This window comes from Coffea arabica, chromosome 9e (assembly GCF_036785885.1).
Source record: "Coffea arabica cultivar ET-39 chromosome 9e, Coffea Arabica ET-39 HiFi, whole genome shotgun sequence".
In the NCBI taxonomy this organism is placed as follows: domain Eukaryota; kingdom Viridiplantae; phylum Streptophyta; class Magnoliopsida; order Gentianales; family Rubiaceae; genus Coffea; species Coffea arabica.
In genome coordinates this window covers 27,683,822-27,702,710 of record NC_092327.1, presented here as the reverse complement: position 1 = coordinate 27,702,710, position 18,889 = coordinate 27,683,822, and the positions used below count along the sequence as shown (strand labels likewise).

The 18,889-nt window shown below is 35.4% G+C and overlaps 1 protein-coding gene across 6 annotated transcripts; it reads left to right on the top strand.

The window, feature by feature from the left end:
- The first annotated feature begins 270 nt into the window (after positions 1–270).
- On the top strand, positions 271–6,038 carry LOC113709695 (2-methylene-furan-3-one reductase). 6 transcript variants are annotated; one of them, XM_072066382.1, is made up of 7 exons: positions 288–610; positions 2,077–2,161; positions 2,829–3,346; positions 3,534–3,795; positions 3,876–3,937; positions 5,445–5,487; positions 5,780–6,038. In XM_072066382.1, exons 3-6 carry the CDS (start codon positions 3,339–3,341, stop codon positions 5,473–5,475), a joined length of 363 nt encoding a protein of 120 aa, XP_071922483.1. In that variant the 5' UTR covers positions 288–610; positions 2,077–2,161; positions 2,829–3,338; the 3' UTR covers positions 5,476–5,487; positions 5,780–6,038. The 6 variants fall into 6 exon arrangements, with proteins under 6 accessions (XP_071922481.1, XP_027088335.1, XP_071922480.1 ...); XM_072066381.1 differs by having other exon boundaries at positions 5,445–5,501; XM_072066380.1 differs by lacking the exons at positions 5,445–5,487; positions 5,780–6,038 and adding an exon at positions 4,140–5,313 and having other exon boundaries at positions 271–610; positions 3,543–3,795.
- The last annotated feature ends 12,851 nt before the right edge of the window (positions 6,039–18,889 follow it).

Here is an 18,889-nt window from a genome sequence, read left to right as displayed (position 1 = left end):
AAAAACTCTAGTTAAGTGGTGAATTAGAATGATTAAGTTGGAATTATACCCTAATTTTAGGTGTGACATGGAAGTGTTTACTTGTTGGATTTTAAGTGTGATAAAGATTGGTATGGAATAGGTAAGTAAGGTTTAAGGGTGATTAGTGCAATTGCTAAGTGTGATTAGGCGTTTTAGCCTAGGTTAATTATATGCTCTATGGAGTAATTTGAAAGAAAAGGAAAGTTAGTTGGGTAAGAATTGAGAAAGTAAGAAATCATGGAAGCAAGGATTTAAAGGCAATTAGCATACTTTCTTGTGATTGGCCAAGACTTCAAAATATCTATAGTGTTGGAAGTTGTGATGTCTTATAATCTTAAGACATAAGAGACCATAGAAGCATAAGTCTTAGAGTTAAAACAACAAAGGAAAGAAAAGGGGAAAAGAACCGTGAGAGAGAGAGAGAAAAGGGAAGAGAACCGTGAAGAGAAAAAGAAGAAGAAGAAGAACCGTGACTTGTTTCTTGCTTCCTTCTTGCATTTGAAGCTTCCATCTTGAAGTTTGAGGCTTGCTAGCTCTACTTGAGGCTTGGTAGAGGTTGTCTTGGCCTTATCCTTCTTCCTTGTTCAAGGTAAGAACCTCTTATGAAACCCTCTTGGATGATTAAGGCTTGTAGCCTTTGAATTTGTTGTGACTTGATGTTATTGTCTTGGTTAATGTATTGGAGATGATTCTTGGTGGTTGTATATGAAATTTCATGGTTTACTTTGAAGGAAATATGCACCTTTAGGTTTTGGCCATGGCTATGGAACTTAGGGTTTCTTGTGGCTTTGATTATCTTGGTGGTTGAGTTTGGTTATTGGCTTGATTATGGAGAAGTTTCATGGCTTAAATTTGATTAAATTTGATTGCATGATAACCGGCCAAGAGGAAAAGAAATTAGAGTTGTTGTAGTTTGGTGTTGGTTCATGTTTGATTGATATTATTGGCTTGCAAATGGGTTGTGTGAGATGTTAATTTGGTTGGTTTGGAGTGGGGGTTAGGGGCTGTTCGTGAGAAGGCATTTCGGGAGTCTTGGTAGGGCAGTGAGAGAGTGTGGTGTATGTGTTAGAATGGAATAAAATTGCCTTAGAAGCTTACATATTTTATGCGAATTCGTCCCACGCGATTGCGCGCGTTATTCTTGCGAAATAGCCAAACAGGACAGTTTAGAACTGGACCTTTGCCTTCGAATTTTGGCCAAGTTACAAGCTGTTTGAGCTTGTGACCAAAACACAAAACTTGTAGCCCTAGAAGTGTTCTGTAGACCTGCAAAGTTTCAGACCCATCCGATTCATGTGGCCTGGGATATGGTTAGTACAAGTCTACTGTGCACAACTCTTTGATTCCAATTCAATTCTGGTACGCATTCTGACTGTATCTGGTTCGTCTAGATGCCATGCGAATTGGGTCTTGTCGCCTTCATAAGAAATGTAACTCTTAGTTTCAGCGTCGAAACGGTATAAAGTACACTTCAAACGGAGTTGTGTAGCCTGAGCTATAGCCGTTCAAAGTTGGCTTGTCCAAGAAAATGACCATATTCTGGTCAAATCTGTTTTGGTCTTGATGACCAGTTTCCGTTCAGAATTTGGGTTGTCGGCCTTCATGAAAGTTGTTCCATTTGGAATGAGCTATCTAACTGCCAATTTTCAACTCATTTGGCCGTGTGTATCATAGAAAACAGTTTGCACCTCAAAACTGACCATTTGTGCATGGGTCAGATTCCGTGGATGACTTTGTTTGGTTCTTTTGGGATGAAAGCTTCCAGTTTCAGTTCTGGATGTCTTCGTAACAATTGTTGTTCATTCTTTAATCTTCGAAATGGTTTCTCATACGCCTTAATCCGATATTCGTAGCTCAACTTATGAGCAAAATGGGAACAAGTATCAAATCTGCCTTTTCTCACAAACGGCCGTTTCCGTTGTCGCTAACCGTTTCCGTTTCCGTTGGGTCGTTTCTACGCGCGCGCGTGCCGTTTTAGCCGTTTTGGTTGTAATCTGCTATATGTTAGCCGTTTTAGCCGTTTTTAGCCTAATGTGATACAATTTACTATTGCAGACAGCGGTGGGCTTGACGGAGCAACTGGGACCCACTAGCGGACCCCACGACGTCTAGTTCCTTATCTTACTCGTTTTGTATTTTTGTAAGTATCTAGGGCTATGTGTCTAAGTCAACGCCCTTATGTGTTATGCTTTAAATGAAAGGGACTTTAGGCGAGCGTGTACTTTATCACACTCGACCTAAACCCTAAAATGTACCTGTACTTGTGCTTGATTTGTGCCAATGACATGCTGTTGGGACTAAATCCCTAGAGCTTGTAGCTCGGGGTGACATTTGTGATATGTGTGACATGTGATATGTATGGGGCCCGATCTCATAACCTAGTTGGACTAATCGAGCCGGCAGGGGCCTGGTCGGAGCTAGTCTAACTTAGACTTGAGATCATTAGGTTAATTAAATATGTGAATTGGTTTGTGAACCAAATATGTGAACCTGTGTGCATGAACCAACTTTGCTCGAGCTATTATGTGTGTGTGGGTGACTGTCCAGTGTGGGTGCTAAGGTGGATGGCGGGTTGACAAGTGGAGCTCTACGGACCATAATTTGCGGTCGACGGAGTGTCGGCAGGTGGTCAATCATGACAAACTACTTGGCTTTGAAGCCAATCTGTATCCTACATATGTGTTATTATTTCGCTTATAACTGGGTGTTATGTGACTTTAATTGCTCCTACTATGTAAAATTTACGCTTTTACCCCTGCGTACTTACTAAGCGTTTAGTTTACCCCTTCTTTTTGTTTTCCTTTCAGGGGTCGACGCGGGGACCACTTTTGGGAGTTTGACTAGTTTAGTTAGGTTTAAGACCTTTCTTTGGACAGTTGATAGGCGTGTAATAGTAATAGTGATAAGTGTTCGGACCCACCTTAGGGTCCACCTTATGGTCATAGTTGTAGTGATGGCATGAAGCAGTAGTTCGGACTTCTACTTTTGAATTGTATATAGAACATTTTTGTTGCTGTATGTGATGTACATAGTGAACTTTTGAGCATGTATATAATGTGTATAGTAACCGTTTGGGTGTGAATAGTTTTTATTAATTTTTTATTTCGAGTCCTGGCGCGAGCTAGGCAGACGGCCTGCTAAGCCCTTTGGTACGCCTTTGGGTACGGTGGGGTCGTCACAAGGAGTCCACCCTCCACCTCATCCTCCGCCTTCGTGGTGGCGTCAAGAAGTGCAAGAAAAAGACCTACACAAGCCCAAGAAGATCAAGTACAAGAAGAAGAAGGTCAAGCTTGCCGTCCTCCAGTTCTACAAGGTCAATGCTCATGTAGGTCCTCTCATGTCTCTACTTGTTTCTCTAATTTTTCCCCAATTAATTTGCCTAAATTTTTTCCCTAAATATTTTTTTGCAAAATTTTTTTGGTGGCTAATTTGAGTCATGGATTTAATCATCTCATTTTGCAAAAATTTGCAAAATTTGCCCTAATTTTTTTTGCAAAATTTTTTTGGTCAAGGAATTCAAGGTGGGGGATGAAGTATTCGGAGACATTCACGAGCATGTTTGTACCCAAAGGGATGTGGGTCACTGGCGGAATACCTACAGTGGAGGAGAAGGTACTAGCTTCGAAGCCCAAGAATTTGAGTTTTGCCGAGGCAGCTAGCCTTCCTGTTGCCGTTGAAATAGCGTATGGGGGACTTGAAAGCGCTGGGCTTTCAACTGGTAAATCACTTCTTGTTCTAGGTGGTGCTGGTGGAGTTGGATCTTTTATCATTCAGGTAAAAATTTTGGCCTTTCTTTTTTCTTCGTTCAACTTTATCATTTTCCTTAAATAATTTTGGATTTCTTCATTGTCTAGGTCTATGCAGCTGCTACTATCTTTCTTGTACCTTTTTTGGAGAGGAAGGGAAATTTCCTGAGGTGAACTTCAATTTCATTATTTTTGGGTTATTTTCTTGCGTTGCTTCTGTTTTGGAAATGATTAGCATTGGCCTAACTTTCGATAATAAAAAAACCCCTTTTTTTTTTTTTACCAGTCATTGATATCTATTTTTATTGTCTCTCTGCTATAAGTTTTTAGTATTCCATTTTGATGGATGAACTTTTTTTTAAACTGTAAAAGGATTGGAAATGATTCAGATAGGTTGTCTCCAATTGAGTCAATAAGTGCATTGGTTGGGAATGAGCCAAAAAATGAAGGGTTATTGTCTGCTACATCCTTCTCACATAGCAAGCTGCTGAGGGTTCGAACTGCTACTGCTAAGCTTTTTTTCTTGCAAAACCTTTTCTTTAAGCTAATAGTATTGATTGCAGTTGTACTATATGTTTCAGATTGTAATGCAAAAATACATAAGGAGCTATCTAAATGAGTAAAAGCCTTTTTAGTGATAGCATCTGGATGTATCTCTCTCTGAAACTGATCAATTCGTATATCAATAGATAGCCTTTTGTTTTGCCACCATTCATGTGTTGTTGCACATTTTGCCACCATTAATCTGTTGTTCTGTTTTGGACATAATTTACTCTCTTCATTTATTTTCAGAACTAGTGAATTTGGGCTGCTTTTCATTTTGAGTTTGAATGAGAATCTTTGTTTTCATATTTGTCTAAGTTACTTTAAGTATCCAAAAAAGAGTGTGAGAATTACATACTTGTTATCATGTCTCTTCAGTATAATCCAAAGTTCTATGTTTTGTCAAGTATGTTAGCCAACAGAATTTTTTTTTCAGATTCAATATTAAATGTATGTCTCAAAGAAAAGTTACTTAGATATTCCTATCAATTGACTTTCTTCTTGATTAATGTGCATGTTAGATTGAGCAGGTTTCTGATCTAATGCAATGCTTTGAAAACTAGCCTTCAAATCAGTGAACCTAAAATAACCAATATTTTTAACTTTAAACTTTCATTTGCTTTGGTGCAAGTCTGTCAAGTCTGTCTTTTTTATATTAATAATGGTTCGTTTGTGATTTGTTGTTCTGGAATTAGCGAGCTTCAAATATTTTGCAAGAGTTGATCAACATTCATAATGATGCAAAAGTCATATAAGCAATCCAAGATCAGGTCGGAGATGATAAGGCTATCTTTATTGGGCGAACAGTAGTAAAACCATTTGTTTATTTTTTCCCTTAATTTCCAATACTTTAAAACACCTTGGTAAAAATCAGATGTATTGGTTAGTTCCAAAGAATTAGTGATAATTATTGAGGATCAATAAACAACAAGTGGTAGCAATACTGTGCTAAGCCATTCTTGGCAGAGACAAAGAAATGTTTGTAACTTTGTATCAATCAAAATTTCAAATTTGGCTAAACCTTAGTAGCAGTTTTAGGTTTGGCTTTTGAATTACTAGATAAATTCAAAAGCAGTTCTGAAGGTTAACCTCTGATTAGAATCATATTGTTTTTGGTTGCTATCTTGCTGCTAGGACTGAAGCTTCCATCAATTTTGATGCTTGAGAGGGTGCTATGGTCAGCAATGTTGGGTTTGTTCTCTTTGATATTTACTTGAAAAAAGTTTGCAAAACTTTAGGGAAGTTACTGAATTTATACGGTTGGATTAGTACAATCTCATTCTTATATCTATACCCAGTTGTTTGTCGGAAGTTCTAGTGCTTTATCTCTTACTTTGCTCTTATTTAGTCACTGTCTAGATGATACTTAAAAGAAATGATTTAGCTTATTTTCTTGCAAATTCTTAAGTTCTCTTTCTTGTCTCAAGTTTTTCTTATCACCTACTAATAATTGAAGTACTTCACTGCAGATATGTTGCTCATCATATATAGATTTTTGGAAGATCAGCAGCAAGAGTTGTTAATTGACTCAAGAACTATAGAGAAAATCTTATGCTCAAGAAATGTTTTGACAACACTTTTTTTTGGGGACTTGGATTTGTTTTGTAAAACTGTCTTGACTTATATGTGAAATTTAGGCCAAATACCACTTATCAAACTATTTGTAGGGTATTGTTGAACTTGATTATGATATTCGAATGCTTAAAATGATATTTTGGCATTTCGTAATGTAATGGATGCCTTCATTTGTTAATTGTCAAGCATTGTCATTTTTTTTTCATTTTTAAGATATAATTTAGCAGGAAAATCATCAAATTTGATGGTGGTAAAGTGTTGTCACTGAATCAGATTTCTCCATTGACAACCACCTATTGTTATGGAATTGAAAATTGTTTAGTGACAACAAAAGTTGTCAGTAATTAGTTTATACCAGTTGACACTATGGATTAGTTTTAGTGACTACATTGCTTTGTACATCATTGACAAACTACTATGTCATCACTAAAATTACAACAATTACTGACAACACCAGTTGTCGCAAAACAGTACCATTCATTGACGACTTTTAAGGTTGTCACTGTATACTTTTACCGACGGACCTTCAGTGACGACTTTGTGACGATTAAAAAGTTGTCAATAAAACTTATCAGTGACAACTTTTTATTTTTTTGTGATGAAAATGGCTTGTCACTAGAAACCATTTTTCTTGTTAAATATTATGATTTCCTCACACGTATTTTTAGTATAAAACTATAGCAGGTTATGTGGCTATTTTAAAATCTTAGGGGAATCATCTGGCATTATGTAAAATCATAAGCGATTATATATAATTTACCCTTTTATTTTTTATTAAATATAAAAGATGCAGCAATCCATTTTCTCATGAATGATTATCTAATTTCAAGCAAAGTCAATGAACTTACCTATGTAATAATAAAAACCACACTAAGCAAGGTATGGATAAAAAGAAAAATTCACAATTTGTTAAAAAAAAGAAAAAATTGTTAGAAAGAAAGATAGAAACCTTATGAAAAACGCAATTAGATTTTCACTTCAATTAGATAAAGAGTTAATAGTGAAAAGTATAAATTGAATAATAAGATAATTAATAACAAAGGAAAATCCTTTAAAATGTTCCTCACATTTCGCTAAATAAATATTTTCGTCCTTCATTTTTTAAATGTTAACTTTACATCACTTTTCATGAGTGCGGGATATGAATACAAAAGTGACCTCAATCCATAGTCAAATTTTACATTTAAATTTCTAAATACCTTACACACGATTTTTTGTAAGTATACAAGTCATGTTTGAATATAGAGTATTAGGGGTTGATTACTAACGCTATTCGAGCTCTTTCGTTATTTAGAAGCTCACTAATTCAATAAAGTAAATCTAAACTTACAAACATATAAGAAAATGAAGTGAAACTACTCTTACTAAGGAATCTCTCGGGTTAATTGTTTGTCACTACCTCAGCTCACTATAGCATAATTTCCTAATATATGTGACCTGCAAGCAGATTTGGTACTTAACATACAATTACTAGAAGGAGCCCATTTAAGTAGATCTTTGGCTGATAGGTTTATCTAGGGATAGCTTGAATAGCTTGACTAATAGAATCTAGAAAAAAGAAGGAAATTCTATCAATGATCCAAGTCCCTTATACCTCAAAGAGATCTTTGACAAGAAGGCTTTCTTCATCAAGGAGTAGAGGTCCTTGGATTAAGGATCTAAGAGAGGAGTTGGACAACCATTCCCAGACCTTGGTAGATGCCCCATCCCTAACTAGCTTGGTGATACCCTGATTAAAGAGATCAATGCCATTTTTCATCCCTAAGAGATCAATAGATCCTCTATCCTTGCTTAAGGTTAACCAGTCATGGCTAAGAGTTAAATCCCTGCCCACATATTTTCTTGAAAGAACTTGCACCCAAGGTGTATGTTGATTAGTTGTAAGCTACCAGCAAACTTTTGCTAAGGAAAAAGTGTTAATCAATGCTATTTGTTTGAGACCCAATCCTTCTCTTCTTAGGAGTAGTCACCAAATCCCAATTACCTAGGTGAAGTTTCCTTTTCTCCCTTATGGATCCCCATAAGAAGTTCTTCTGTTCCTATTAATAATATTACGAATGCCTTCAGGGTCAACTGCATACTGCAAATAATACACAGGTATAGAAGCTATAGTTTGTCGATCTATAACTTTGCACCTTGCAAAGGAGAGCATATTTGCCTTCCATCCCTTTAATTTATTATGAACTTTATCCTGAATAAATTGAAATTTCCTTTTAGGGATCTGTTTTTGGAGAGAGGAAATCCCAAGTGGGAGCCAAAGTTATTAGATTCCTTAATGTTTAAAAAGAAAGAAATGGACTCTCATTTTTCAGGGGTTATATTAGGGTAGAACAGGATTTTAGATTTATCCCGAGTAATGTTCAATCCAGACCTTTGGCTAAATACAACTGAGGACTCCCTTATTACTGCAATGGATTTCTCATCAGTTCTGCGGAAGAGTAGAACATCGTCTACAAAGAGGCAATGGGAAAGGGATGGGCAGTTGTGACCAAAAGCAAGGGGTTTCCAATTCCTCTTTTGTACAGATTCCATTATTTTTTGTGAGAGGAACTCCATTCAAAGTAAGAAAAGATAAGGGGTGATAGGGTCTCCTTGTCTAATAAAGTGCCAATCCAATTTGCCATAGGCTTTCTCAACATCAATCTTGATAGCACATGAACCACTAGCACCAAATTTCTTCCTAATAATAAGCATGGCTTCTTGAACCAAGATGATCTGTGCTAGTCTTCCCAAGGATGAAGCTAGATTGGTAGGGGGATATAAGATATGATATCTCGATCTATTCATCAAGATTTTGGTTAGAATTTTATAGATTGAGCTGCAAAGTGCAATTGGTCTGAATTCTTAATGGCCTCTGATAACATGTATTTTGGGAGAAAAATATCTAACTCACGTATTATGAGTGACCAATTAGTATTTATAGTAGTACAAACCCAACAAATTATTTACAAGAATACTCTTACTAATTTATTATATACAAGAGTACTTATATTCTTTTAATACTCCCCTTCAAGTTGGAGCATAAATATCATGAGTGCCCAACTTGTTACAAATGTATTTCACCCTAAACCCTTCTAAATTCTTAGTAAACAAATCAACCAATTGATCTATGGATGCTAAATAAGATGTCTTGATGACTCCATCAAGCAATTTCTCTCTAATGAAATGACAATCAACGTCAATATATTTTGTCCTTTCATGAAACACTGGATTAGATGCAATTTGAACAGCCGCTTGATTATCACACACTAAATTCATAGGCTATTTATGCTCAAACCCAATTTCAAGTAACATGCTTTTCAACCAAATCAACTCACACACAGTGTGAGCCATAGCACAATATTCAGATTCTGCAGTTGTCCTAGAAACAGCTGTTTGCTTCTTACTCTCCCACGACACTAAATTACCACCAACAAACACACAATATCCTGTAGTTAATCTTCGATCTAAGGTAGAACCAACCCAATATACATCACTATATCCTTCAATTTCAATGTGTCCATGATTTTGATATAGTAACCCTTTTCCAAGAGCATTCTTAAGATACCTGATAATTTGTATAACAGCATCCCAATGACTAATACGAAGGGTCTGAAGAAATTGGCTCACAACACTCACTACAAACGCAATGTCAGGTCTCGTTGCAGTGTGAGATAATTTAATTTACCCACAAGTCTTTGATATTGTCCAAGATCATCTAGTAATGCACCTTGATCTCCTACTAATTTCACATTATGATCCATAGGAGTATCTACAAGTTGGCAATCTAACATTCCAATTTCATTCAACATATCGAGTATATATTTTCTTTGACATAAATAAAATTCATATTTAGACTGAGCTATCTCAATACCCAAAAAATATTGTAAGTGACCTAAATCCTTTGTCTGAAAGTTTGCTTGGAGATTGCGACTTAAACTTCTAGATCCCCACAACATCATCACCTGTAATCACAATATCATCCATATAAATAGCTAATAAAATCTTACCAACATTAGAATGCCAATAAAACACAGAGTGGTCTACTCCACATCTTGTCACACCAAGTTCCATGACAACACTACTAAACTAATCAAACCAAGCCCTAGGAGACTATTTCAATTTATATAAGGATTTTTTCAGACGACAAACCAATAACTAATTCTCCTCCTAAACAACAAATCCTGGAGGTTGTTTCATGTTTACCTCTTCTTCCAAATCTCCATGTAAAAGTGTATTTTTGACATCCAACTAATGCAATGGCCAATTATAAGTTGCTGCCAAAGAGATAAGAAAACAAACAGAGGTAATCTTTGCAATAGGAGAAAATGTCTCTAAATAGTCTATTCCATACACCTGAGTATATCTTTTAACTACTAGACGAGCCTTCAATCTATCAATAGAACCATTAGGCTGCACTTTATAGTGTACACCCATTTACAACCAACAACAGGCTTGCCGGAAAGAATAAGGACAAGATCCCAAGTACCATTTTCTCCGAAGCAAAAATCTCTTCTTGCATAACTAATCTCCAAACAAGATGATTGAGAGCATAGGTAATAGACTTAGGAAGGGATATAGAATCAAGTGAAACAACAAAAGAAAAATATGATAGAGAGATACGAGAATAAGAAATAAAATAAGAAATAAAATGAGAAATACAGTGCCTCTTACCTTTGTATAAAGCAATAGGAAGATCTAACACACAGAAGGGCGTCATACCTTAATTTGAAAATTGAGAGTTAATTGGTGAAGCACATGATGTATCAAGAGCTTTCTCAACTACGAAACGACGAGAATAAACTTGAAAATTAAGATGAGATAACCGAGTTGTGAAATCTAGTGGACTGTATAACTTAGGTAATAAAAATGAAGGGACTGGTAAAACAGAAAAAGGAAAAGAGAAACAATGGTCTGACTCACTAGGCATATTTTGTTTCATAAAATAAGGAGTGGAGTTAAAGAAAATACAAGTAAAAAATTGATTTAAATCTTGACTGTAACATCTATGTCCTTTTTACGCTCGTGCATATCCTAAGAAATTACACTTAATAGTACGAGGATCTAATTTATCCACTCCGATAGCAAGCTGATGAACAAAACACACACGTCTAAAAATACGAGGAGGTAATTTAAAAACACAGGTTCAAGAGGAAAAATGATGGAGTGAGATAATTGGCCTCCAAGAATATTAGATAGCATGCAATTAATTAATTAACATGCAGTTAAAACTACATCACTCCAAAACTATTTAGCCACATTCATGTGCAACAAAAATGTTCGAGCAATTTAAACTAAATGTCCAATTTTTCTTTTAACAACTCCATTCTATTATGCAATATGAGGACAAGAGGATTGATAAATAATACCAAACTTAATCATAAAAGTATCAAAAGGAGTGGAAAAATATTCTTTCGCATTATCACTGCGAAATATACATATAGGTATACCAAATTGATTCTTTATTTTTGTAACAAATGCACCGAAAATGGTATATACCTCTGAACGATCTTTTATTAAATAAAGTCGTGTAAATATGAAAAAGTTATCAACAAAGATTACAAAATATTCAAAGCCTAACTTTGAAACGACGCGACTAGAACCCTAAACATCAAAATGAACTAACACAAATGGTTCGGAAACCCATTTATTGACTCTAGGGACAAAGAAACACGATGATACTTTCCTAACTGACAAGACTCACATTCTAATGAAGACAACTGACTCAAAGTAAGAATCAACTTTTTCAAAATTTGTAGAGTCGGATGACCCAAACGACAGTGAATTTCAAGAGAAGAAACAGTAACAGAACACGCAATTGAACCATTGGAGTTAAGAAATTAAGACTATTATGTTCATCCCCTCTACCAATCATCCTCTTTGTCTTTAAATCTTGAATGATAACAAAATTAGGAGAAAAAGTAACTGAACACTGTAGAAATTTAGTAAACTTACTAACAGATATTATATTAAAAGGTAAATTGGGTACGTAAAGAATAGAAGACATCAGAAGAGATGGGTTAATTTCTATAGTGTCGAGTCCTTTAACTTTAGTTGTAGATCCATTAGTTAAAATAACATGAGAAAAGGAAGTAGACTCTTGAATATTAGAAAAATTTCTAGAGGTACTTGACATATGATCAGTAGCCTCGGAATCAATAACCCATGAATTAGAATTAGAAGATGTGGAGAGACAAGGCATAGCATTACCTTTTTGTGCTAAAGAAGCAGAGTGAAGAGATGTGTGATTTGCAGTTTGGTACTGCATGAATTTAACATAATCTTTCTCGGATATGATACAAGTCTTCTGGGACCCTTGTATTGAAGAACCTGATTCATCTTGGTCAGTGGTAACTGATGAGCGCGGGGTATACATATATCAATTAGTCCATCCACAATCAAATTTTACATTTATAAATTCTAAATATCCCACACGCGATTTTTCGCAAGTATACGAGTCGCGATTGAGTATAGGGTATTAAGAGTCGAATCTACAGGAAAGATTTTCAATTATTGATGATTTTCAAACTCCTTTATTATTTAAACTATAAATATGAAGTAAAAGTAATAAAATTAACACTAGAAAACTCCTAGAGGTATGGAATTCCTTACTACTCTCGCTAATGAAATTACCAATTAAGTGAATGCTATTATCTTGACTAGTTATGGTGTAATTTTCTAATGTATGTGAAACCTACTCTCGTAGTGAATCAACTATACTTATATCTAAACCATATCTACTCTCGTGGTCATGAATTAGTTACAAGTTCATTTTTTCTATGAAATTACATGAAACAAGTCACTTAAGCCACAACGGTGCACCTCTACTCTCGTGAGTGAACTCCCTAGGTTTATCACTTCTTTAAACTAGTGTTAAATTCCAATTCTCATTGCAAACTTAACACTTTTAGATAATCACAACTAATGGCTGGTTAATTATGATTAGAAAAGCAAAAGTGATAAATAACTTGTTCAAAATAATATCATCAAATAACTAAGTAAATATCACTAACAAGATATAGAAAGTTCATCCATAACTCTAGGTATAAACTTTAACTACACATGAAAAACATGAAAGAAAAAACCATATTTGTATCATAACTAAATATAAGATTCAAATACAAGAGTTAAAGCGTTGAAGAGATGGAACTCCTTGTCACATGTGAGCAACATCTTCTCCATCTTCAAACCTCAATCATCATCCTTGCTTAGCATGATAAAGACAGGATAAAATTATACTAACCTATCTAAACTAATGAACTAAGAAAAATTAGTGAAGACTATATTTTTTGTAAGTTTCTCTAGCCTTTCAAAGTTGTAAAAATGTCCTCCAAAGGCTACTATTTATAGAGAGATGTTGTTTTTTGGTTCGCAAAGTTGGCTTTTTAACTCATCAAGAGTTGTTCTCCAAGTTTCCACACTCTTCTTGGTCAATCTAGCCGAAATTCTGAGCTGTAGATGAGTTGGAAAGGTTGTGTAAATGCAAAACAAGTTTCAGAGCAAGTTGCAGCAAAAAATGAAGAATACGCGACTTGAAAACACAACCTTAGGTCGCGTATTATCTACCCATGTATTGCTTCTGCAGGTTTGCACTTTCTGGGCAGAATTCATCCTTGCTCCATTTTTTGTCCAACTTCAACTGATATTTTCTCAATGTTAGATCTGAACTAGCTCTTGTATAAGACATGAAAATTGTGGCCTTTTGAGTTAGCTTTCCAATGCATCAATAATCGTCCAATTTAGAGCTCCATGGACTGAGAACTGACCAAAATACCCTCAACTGATCAGAGCTCTGTTTCAGCTTTCAACAACAGAGTTACACTTCTGTATTTTGACTTTTTGTCAAGGAAAACAATTGAACTTGAACTTCGATATCTTCATACCAAATGTAGACCTATGTTTTAGCTTCAAAAGAGTTTAAGAATCACCTCAATTCGATATTTTTATCTCAAGAGATAGCTGAAACACCACAAGGTGTTAAAGCTGTGAAACTTGCATTTCATCCTTTGAATGTTTTGCACTTCATGTCTTCTTTTTATCACTTCAAACCATCATCAATCATCCAATTATCTTCTCAAATCTCTCCAATTGATGCTTGAATGCTTAAACCTATAAAAACATGAAATTTTGACCATTAAAATCCGTAAAAATATAATTTTCACACTTTAAACCACAAAATACATTTTTTTCACTAGAAACTTAGTTAATTAACTATAAAAGTAATTAAACATACCAAAACTAACTAATAAAATATATTTAAAACACGTAAAATATACACTTATCAGTAACCGCATTAGCAAACCGAGAAGGTTTTCCAACTAAATTCCAACAAGTATCACGAGTATGATTTTTCAAATCACAATGAGTGTACTCATGGGTGCCTCGACTTCTATGACCCCACGACCTCCTCTACTTCTTCCTCCACGAGAGCCATGTCCAAAACTAAGTTGCTCACATCCAGGACTTTGCTCTATCCGATTGTTGTTAGCAACTAAAACAGACTTGTCATTAATTAGAGCACCATCACCCTGTGCATTATCCTTAGATGTACAACGTAAGACATGAGCATACGCCTCCACAAAGGATGGTAATTGTTCACCTGTTGAAATTTGATATTTGATTGGTTCAAATTCTGGCTTAAGGCCAACCAAGAATTTAAGCACAGGCATTTGTTCTCTTTGCCACTCCATAACTGTAATATTGTGAGGACCCGAATTTTTCTTATTTTATTTTATTTGACTGGATTAATTAATTATTTACTCATCCGTTTTCTCTGAATATTTTATTCCAACCTCTTTATACTCAATTACATGGAACTATGACCTACAAATATTTTAAAAGTGCCTTGATTCGAAAATTTATTTCTGAAAGTTTGTTTAGAGTGAATAGTAGATGCGCGTTTGGAGACAATAATCGATTCGAGGATACAATAAACTTGGAAAATTGGAGACTTGTACATTAGTCTTGAAATAGGTATTTTATGTTTAATTGTTCAATTATTAGTTAGTGATACTATCATTATAAGAATTTCTTGAAAATTCCACTTTATCGGGCACAAAATGGAAGCACGCGTTTTTGCGCGTGCGATTAATTGAGGGATTTTGGAGACTTGTTTTTAGACTATTAAGAGTGAATAATAATAGTATGAATGGAAGTGCATTAGAGGTTTAGTGCACTAGTGAAACAAATCCAAAAGGAATCGGGCACGAAACGCGCGCGAACGCGCACTATTGAAGGGTTGACTTTTGGAACATTTTTTGCCACACACTTAAGCTTCCTCAAGAAGCTTTCTCATCAGCAAACACTCTCCTTTCTCTCTCTCTAACAGCCGACCAGCAAGAGGAAGAAGACAACCCAAAATCTCCATCAATTCTTGCTTCATTTCTTCATCAAATCACTCCAAAATTTACACACAACTTGCAAACCACTTGGAAATCAACTCAAGCTAGGAAAGGGGCTTCATTTGCACGGTTTTCTTGGGCTTAAGGTGACCGAAATTTTTTGCTTTAATCATCTAAGAAGGTAATCGACGATCGAACTCTTGAATCTTGGTTTATATAAGTTATATTTCACTTATGAGCTCATAAATTCACATGGGTAGCTTTATATTGTTGGAAATCTTGTGAGTGGGCTCTATGAAATCCCACAATGGCTTGATGAACTGATTTGATGAGATTTAATGTTATTTATGTTGGATTAGTGTTTAATCTAGTGAAAATAAGTGGTGTTCTGAAAGATAGCTCAAAGGAAGTGAAAAGGAAATTTTTTTACCGTTTCTGCCCCTGCCATTGCCGTGCACTTTGGTGCACTTTTTTGTGGTCTAATTGATCTGTTTTTTATGTAAATGTATAATATAGGTTGTGTATAAAGTTTTCTCAAAAAATTACGTGATTTGGATGGGTAAATGTTGAGATTTCGAAATTTTACCAAAACTGGAATTGTGTCCCGTATTACTCTGGCAGTGATTTTGTTTCGGCCATAACTCTTTACTCCGACATCGAAATCGAGTGCTATTTATGGCATTAGAAACTAGACATTTCCAGTTTTCCAAAGATATAAAATGCATGCCTTGATTCCACCTGAGTGAGCCGTACCAACCTTGTAAAGTTGCCTGTTTTGTTTCTCGTCTGTATTGGAAGCCCTGTTTTGAGCTGTGACTTGATGCTCAATTATGAGCTAGTTGTGGACAGAATTTTAAAACAATTTATTCTGAGAAATTGTAACCTTATGAATGTAGTTTTCAACGCCATCAACCACGCTCAATTCCAAGTTGAATTGAGTGAGTTGTGGCTGAATTTCAAAACTGACTCAGTGATGAAAAACCCTCTTTTTGGCTAGTTGAATGACTCTTTTTGAATTGGGACTTGTGATCTTGAAATTCTTGGTGTTAATCACCTACCAAATGTATCTTGGATATTTATTAGATATTTGTCTTCATAAATGGATCATGTTTGAAAAGATTCGTTGGCCAAATGTTTTTTAAAAAAAGGGGAAATGGAAGTACAAGGTAGCTTTGCCTTGGAAAATTGGAATTTTAGTGATTTTTGTTAACCCACTTCTCGAATGGATTTTTCTATGAAAATTGACAGAGGAATAGCTCTTATATGGTAGTATAATACTACCAAATTTGGTGTCATTCCGAGTGAATTTCGATGTCCAACCAAAATCCCAAAGTTCGTGATTTAAACTTGGAAATTAGCCTAACAGTCTCAATTTTTCAGCAACTTTGAGCCGCTATATCTTGGTGCTCAAAACTCCAAATCTTGTTCCGCTTATTGTGTTTTAAACTTTGATTATAATTCTAATTGAGTTCCAAATTTCAGAGGCTAGTTCACATTGTGTGAATTTTGCCGAATTTCCAAACTTTGTCGAAAATCAACCCAAATCTGTTTTGGTATTCCAAGACAATATCTTGGACCCAAAATTTGAATATCTTCCAATTGAAATCATGGAAAAGTGTTTTATTGGACCTTTTAGTACTTTGGAAGTAGCTTCCAACGGTACCAAATTTTTTAATTTTGGATTTTCAAAGAGTGAGTTATTATTTTTCAAAGCACACCCTAAACTTGATAAATTTTGGCCATTTTGAAAAGAATCCGTGCGGGAATAATTTCATAGAATCCGGCCGTATATCCGGTCAGTTCTTCGTTGGATAGTTGGCCGGATTGATGGCGAGATTTGAATAAAATTGGGTTTCTTTACTGCCTCGAATCCGGCCAGAAATCCGGCCGGATATCCAGCCAGTTCTTGGCTGGATTGTGACGTGGCATTTTCACGTTCGACTTCGATCGTTCGTCTGGAAATTTATTTACATGGTTTCATACCTACTTGTTTCCATCCAATGATTTTAAAGATAAAAATCAGATTTTTACTTGAGTTTTAAACCCCATCTTTGAGCCTTGATTTACGAGTAATTGAGGCTTATTTTTGTAATATTTTCTTAGATTGTACACGGGTGCAATCTTTCTCGATAAGTAGGGATTTTAAGCGATAGTGTGTACTAGTTGATTGTTATTTGTTCAGGCACTCAAGGGGACCTTCAAGAGGAACTCGAAGTGGACGCTTAAACACTTGTTTGAGCACTTACTCACTTGTTTCAAATTGGTGAGTGTTCCATATAGGAGTATGTTACTTGAATAGTTTTACGACATGTTTATTCCATGGTCATTATGTGTTTAACTGTTAAGTGTTACCGATAATTGCTCCTATGAACTTTTCCACTGTTTTAAGGCGAGTGTGTACTTTATCTCACTCGACCTACTAAAATGATAAATCTTACCGTTAATCGAGATTATTTACCGTCTACCGTTTACCGTTCACTGTTTACCAATTTATTTGATTACCTGCTTACTTGATTACTTGACTACTTGATTATGTGATTACTGTAAATTACGTGTTCACATGAACTTTTTCACAATTTTACGACGAGTGTGTACTTCATTTCACTCGACCTACAAAATTGATAAATTTTTACCGTTTACCGATTTACTTGATTACTTGTGCATGTTGTAAGCTCTAAGTTGAACTGGATTCTGCCCTTGGTTACTGACCTACTCGAGCCAGAACTGGGTTCGGTCGGGTAGGTTGGAACCCTGGGACACCGTTTTGATATACTCGAGTACTGCCACTGGAGGGATAAGGTGATGACCAGACAAACCGAGGGGACAAGGAGTTATAATGTGAAGTTGACCGAAATGGTTCTACTGGAACACCGTATCCTTCAGTATGTATTTATTTTTGTATCATGAAAACTGTCTTATTGTAAATGTGCCAATGTGAAACCTTGAACTATGCTTATGTTATGCTCAAATTACTCGTACAATGATAACTATCTCATGTTAAGGTCCCAAATATGCAACTTTGAACCATACATGTGGTATGCTCAAATTACTTGATTTATTAGAACTGCTAGAATGTCTTGGAACCTCACTGGGTTGTGTAGCTCATTCCACGTTTTTGTTTTCCTTAACAGGGTTCGAGTCCAAGTGCTCGTGAATAGTGCTAGATTGTTTTTTTTTAGGAAAAACTTTAAGTTGTATTATAGTAGATGGCTGTAGTAAATATTCTTTTGGGTTGTATTAAGCTTGAGAGCTGACTAATTGTAAGTATGAAGTGTTTTGGAGTACTTTAAATATATATATTGAAGTTATTTGAAGTATTCCTAGTTTTGAATTATAGATTGTACCAAGTCCTGGCGAGAGTTGGGCAGGCGTCCCGCCGATACTCTTGGGTTCGCCCTTGGGAGAAGTGGGGGCGTCACAAATATCACTTGAGAGAGGCATTACATCATTTAATTCTTCTGAAATTCGCATGAGATCAACAAAATATTTAGTTATTGTCTTATTATATTGTTACAACTAAAAGTACTCCAAAGAAATATCATACATCCATGAAAGATTACTTTAGTATAATAAACAGATATAATCCTAAACTTCTTTTGTTGCCTCACAATGAGAACACATGTACGCAATTCGTGGCTTCATAGAATTGTATAGTGCTTCAAGAATTTGGGCATCCTCTTGAAT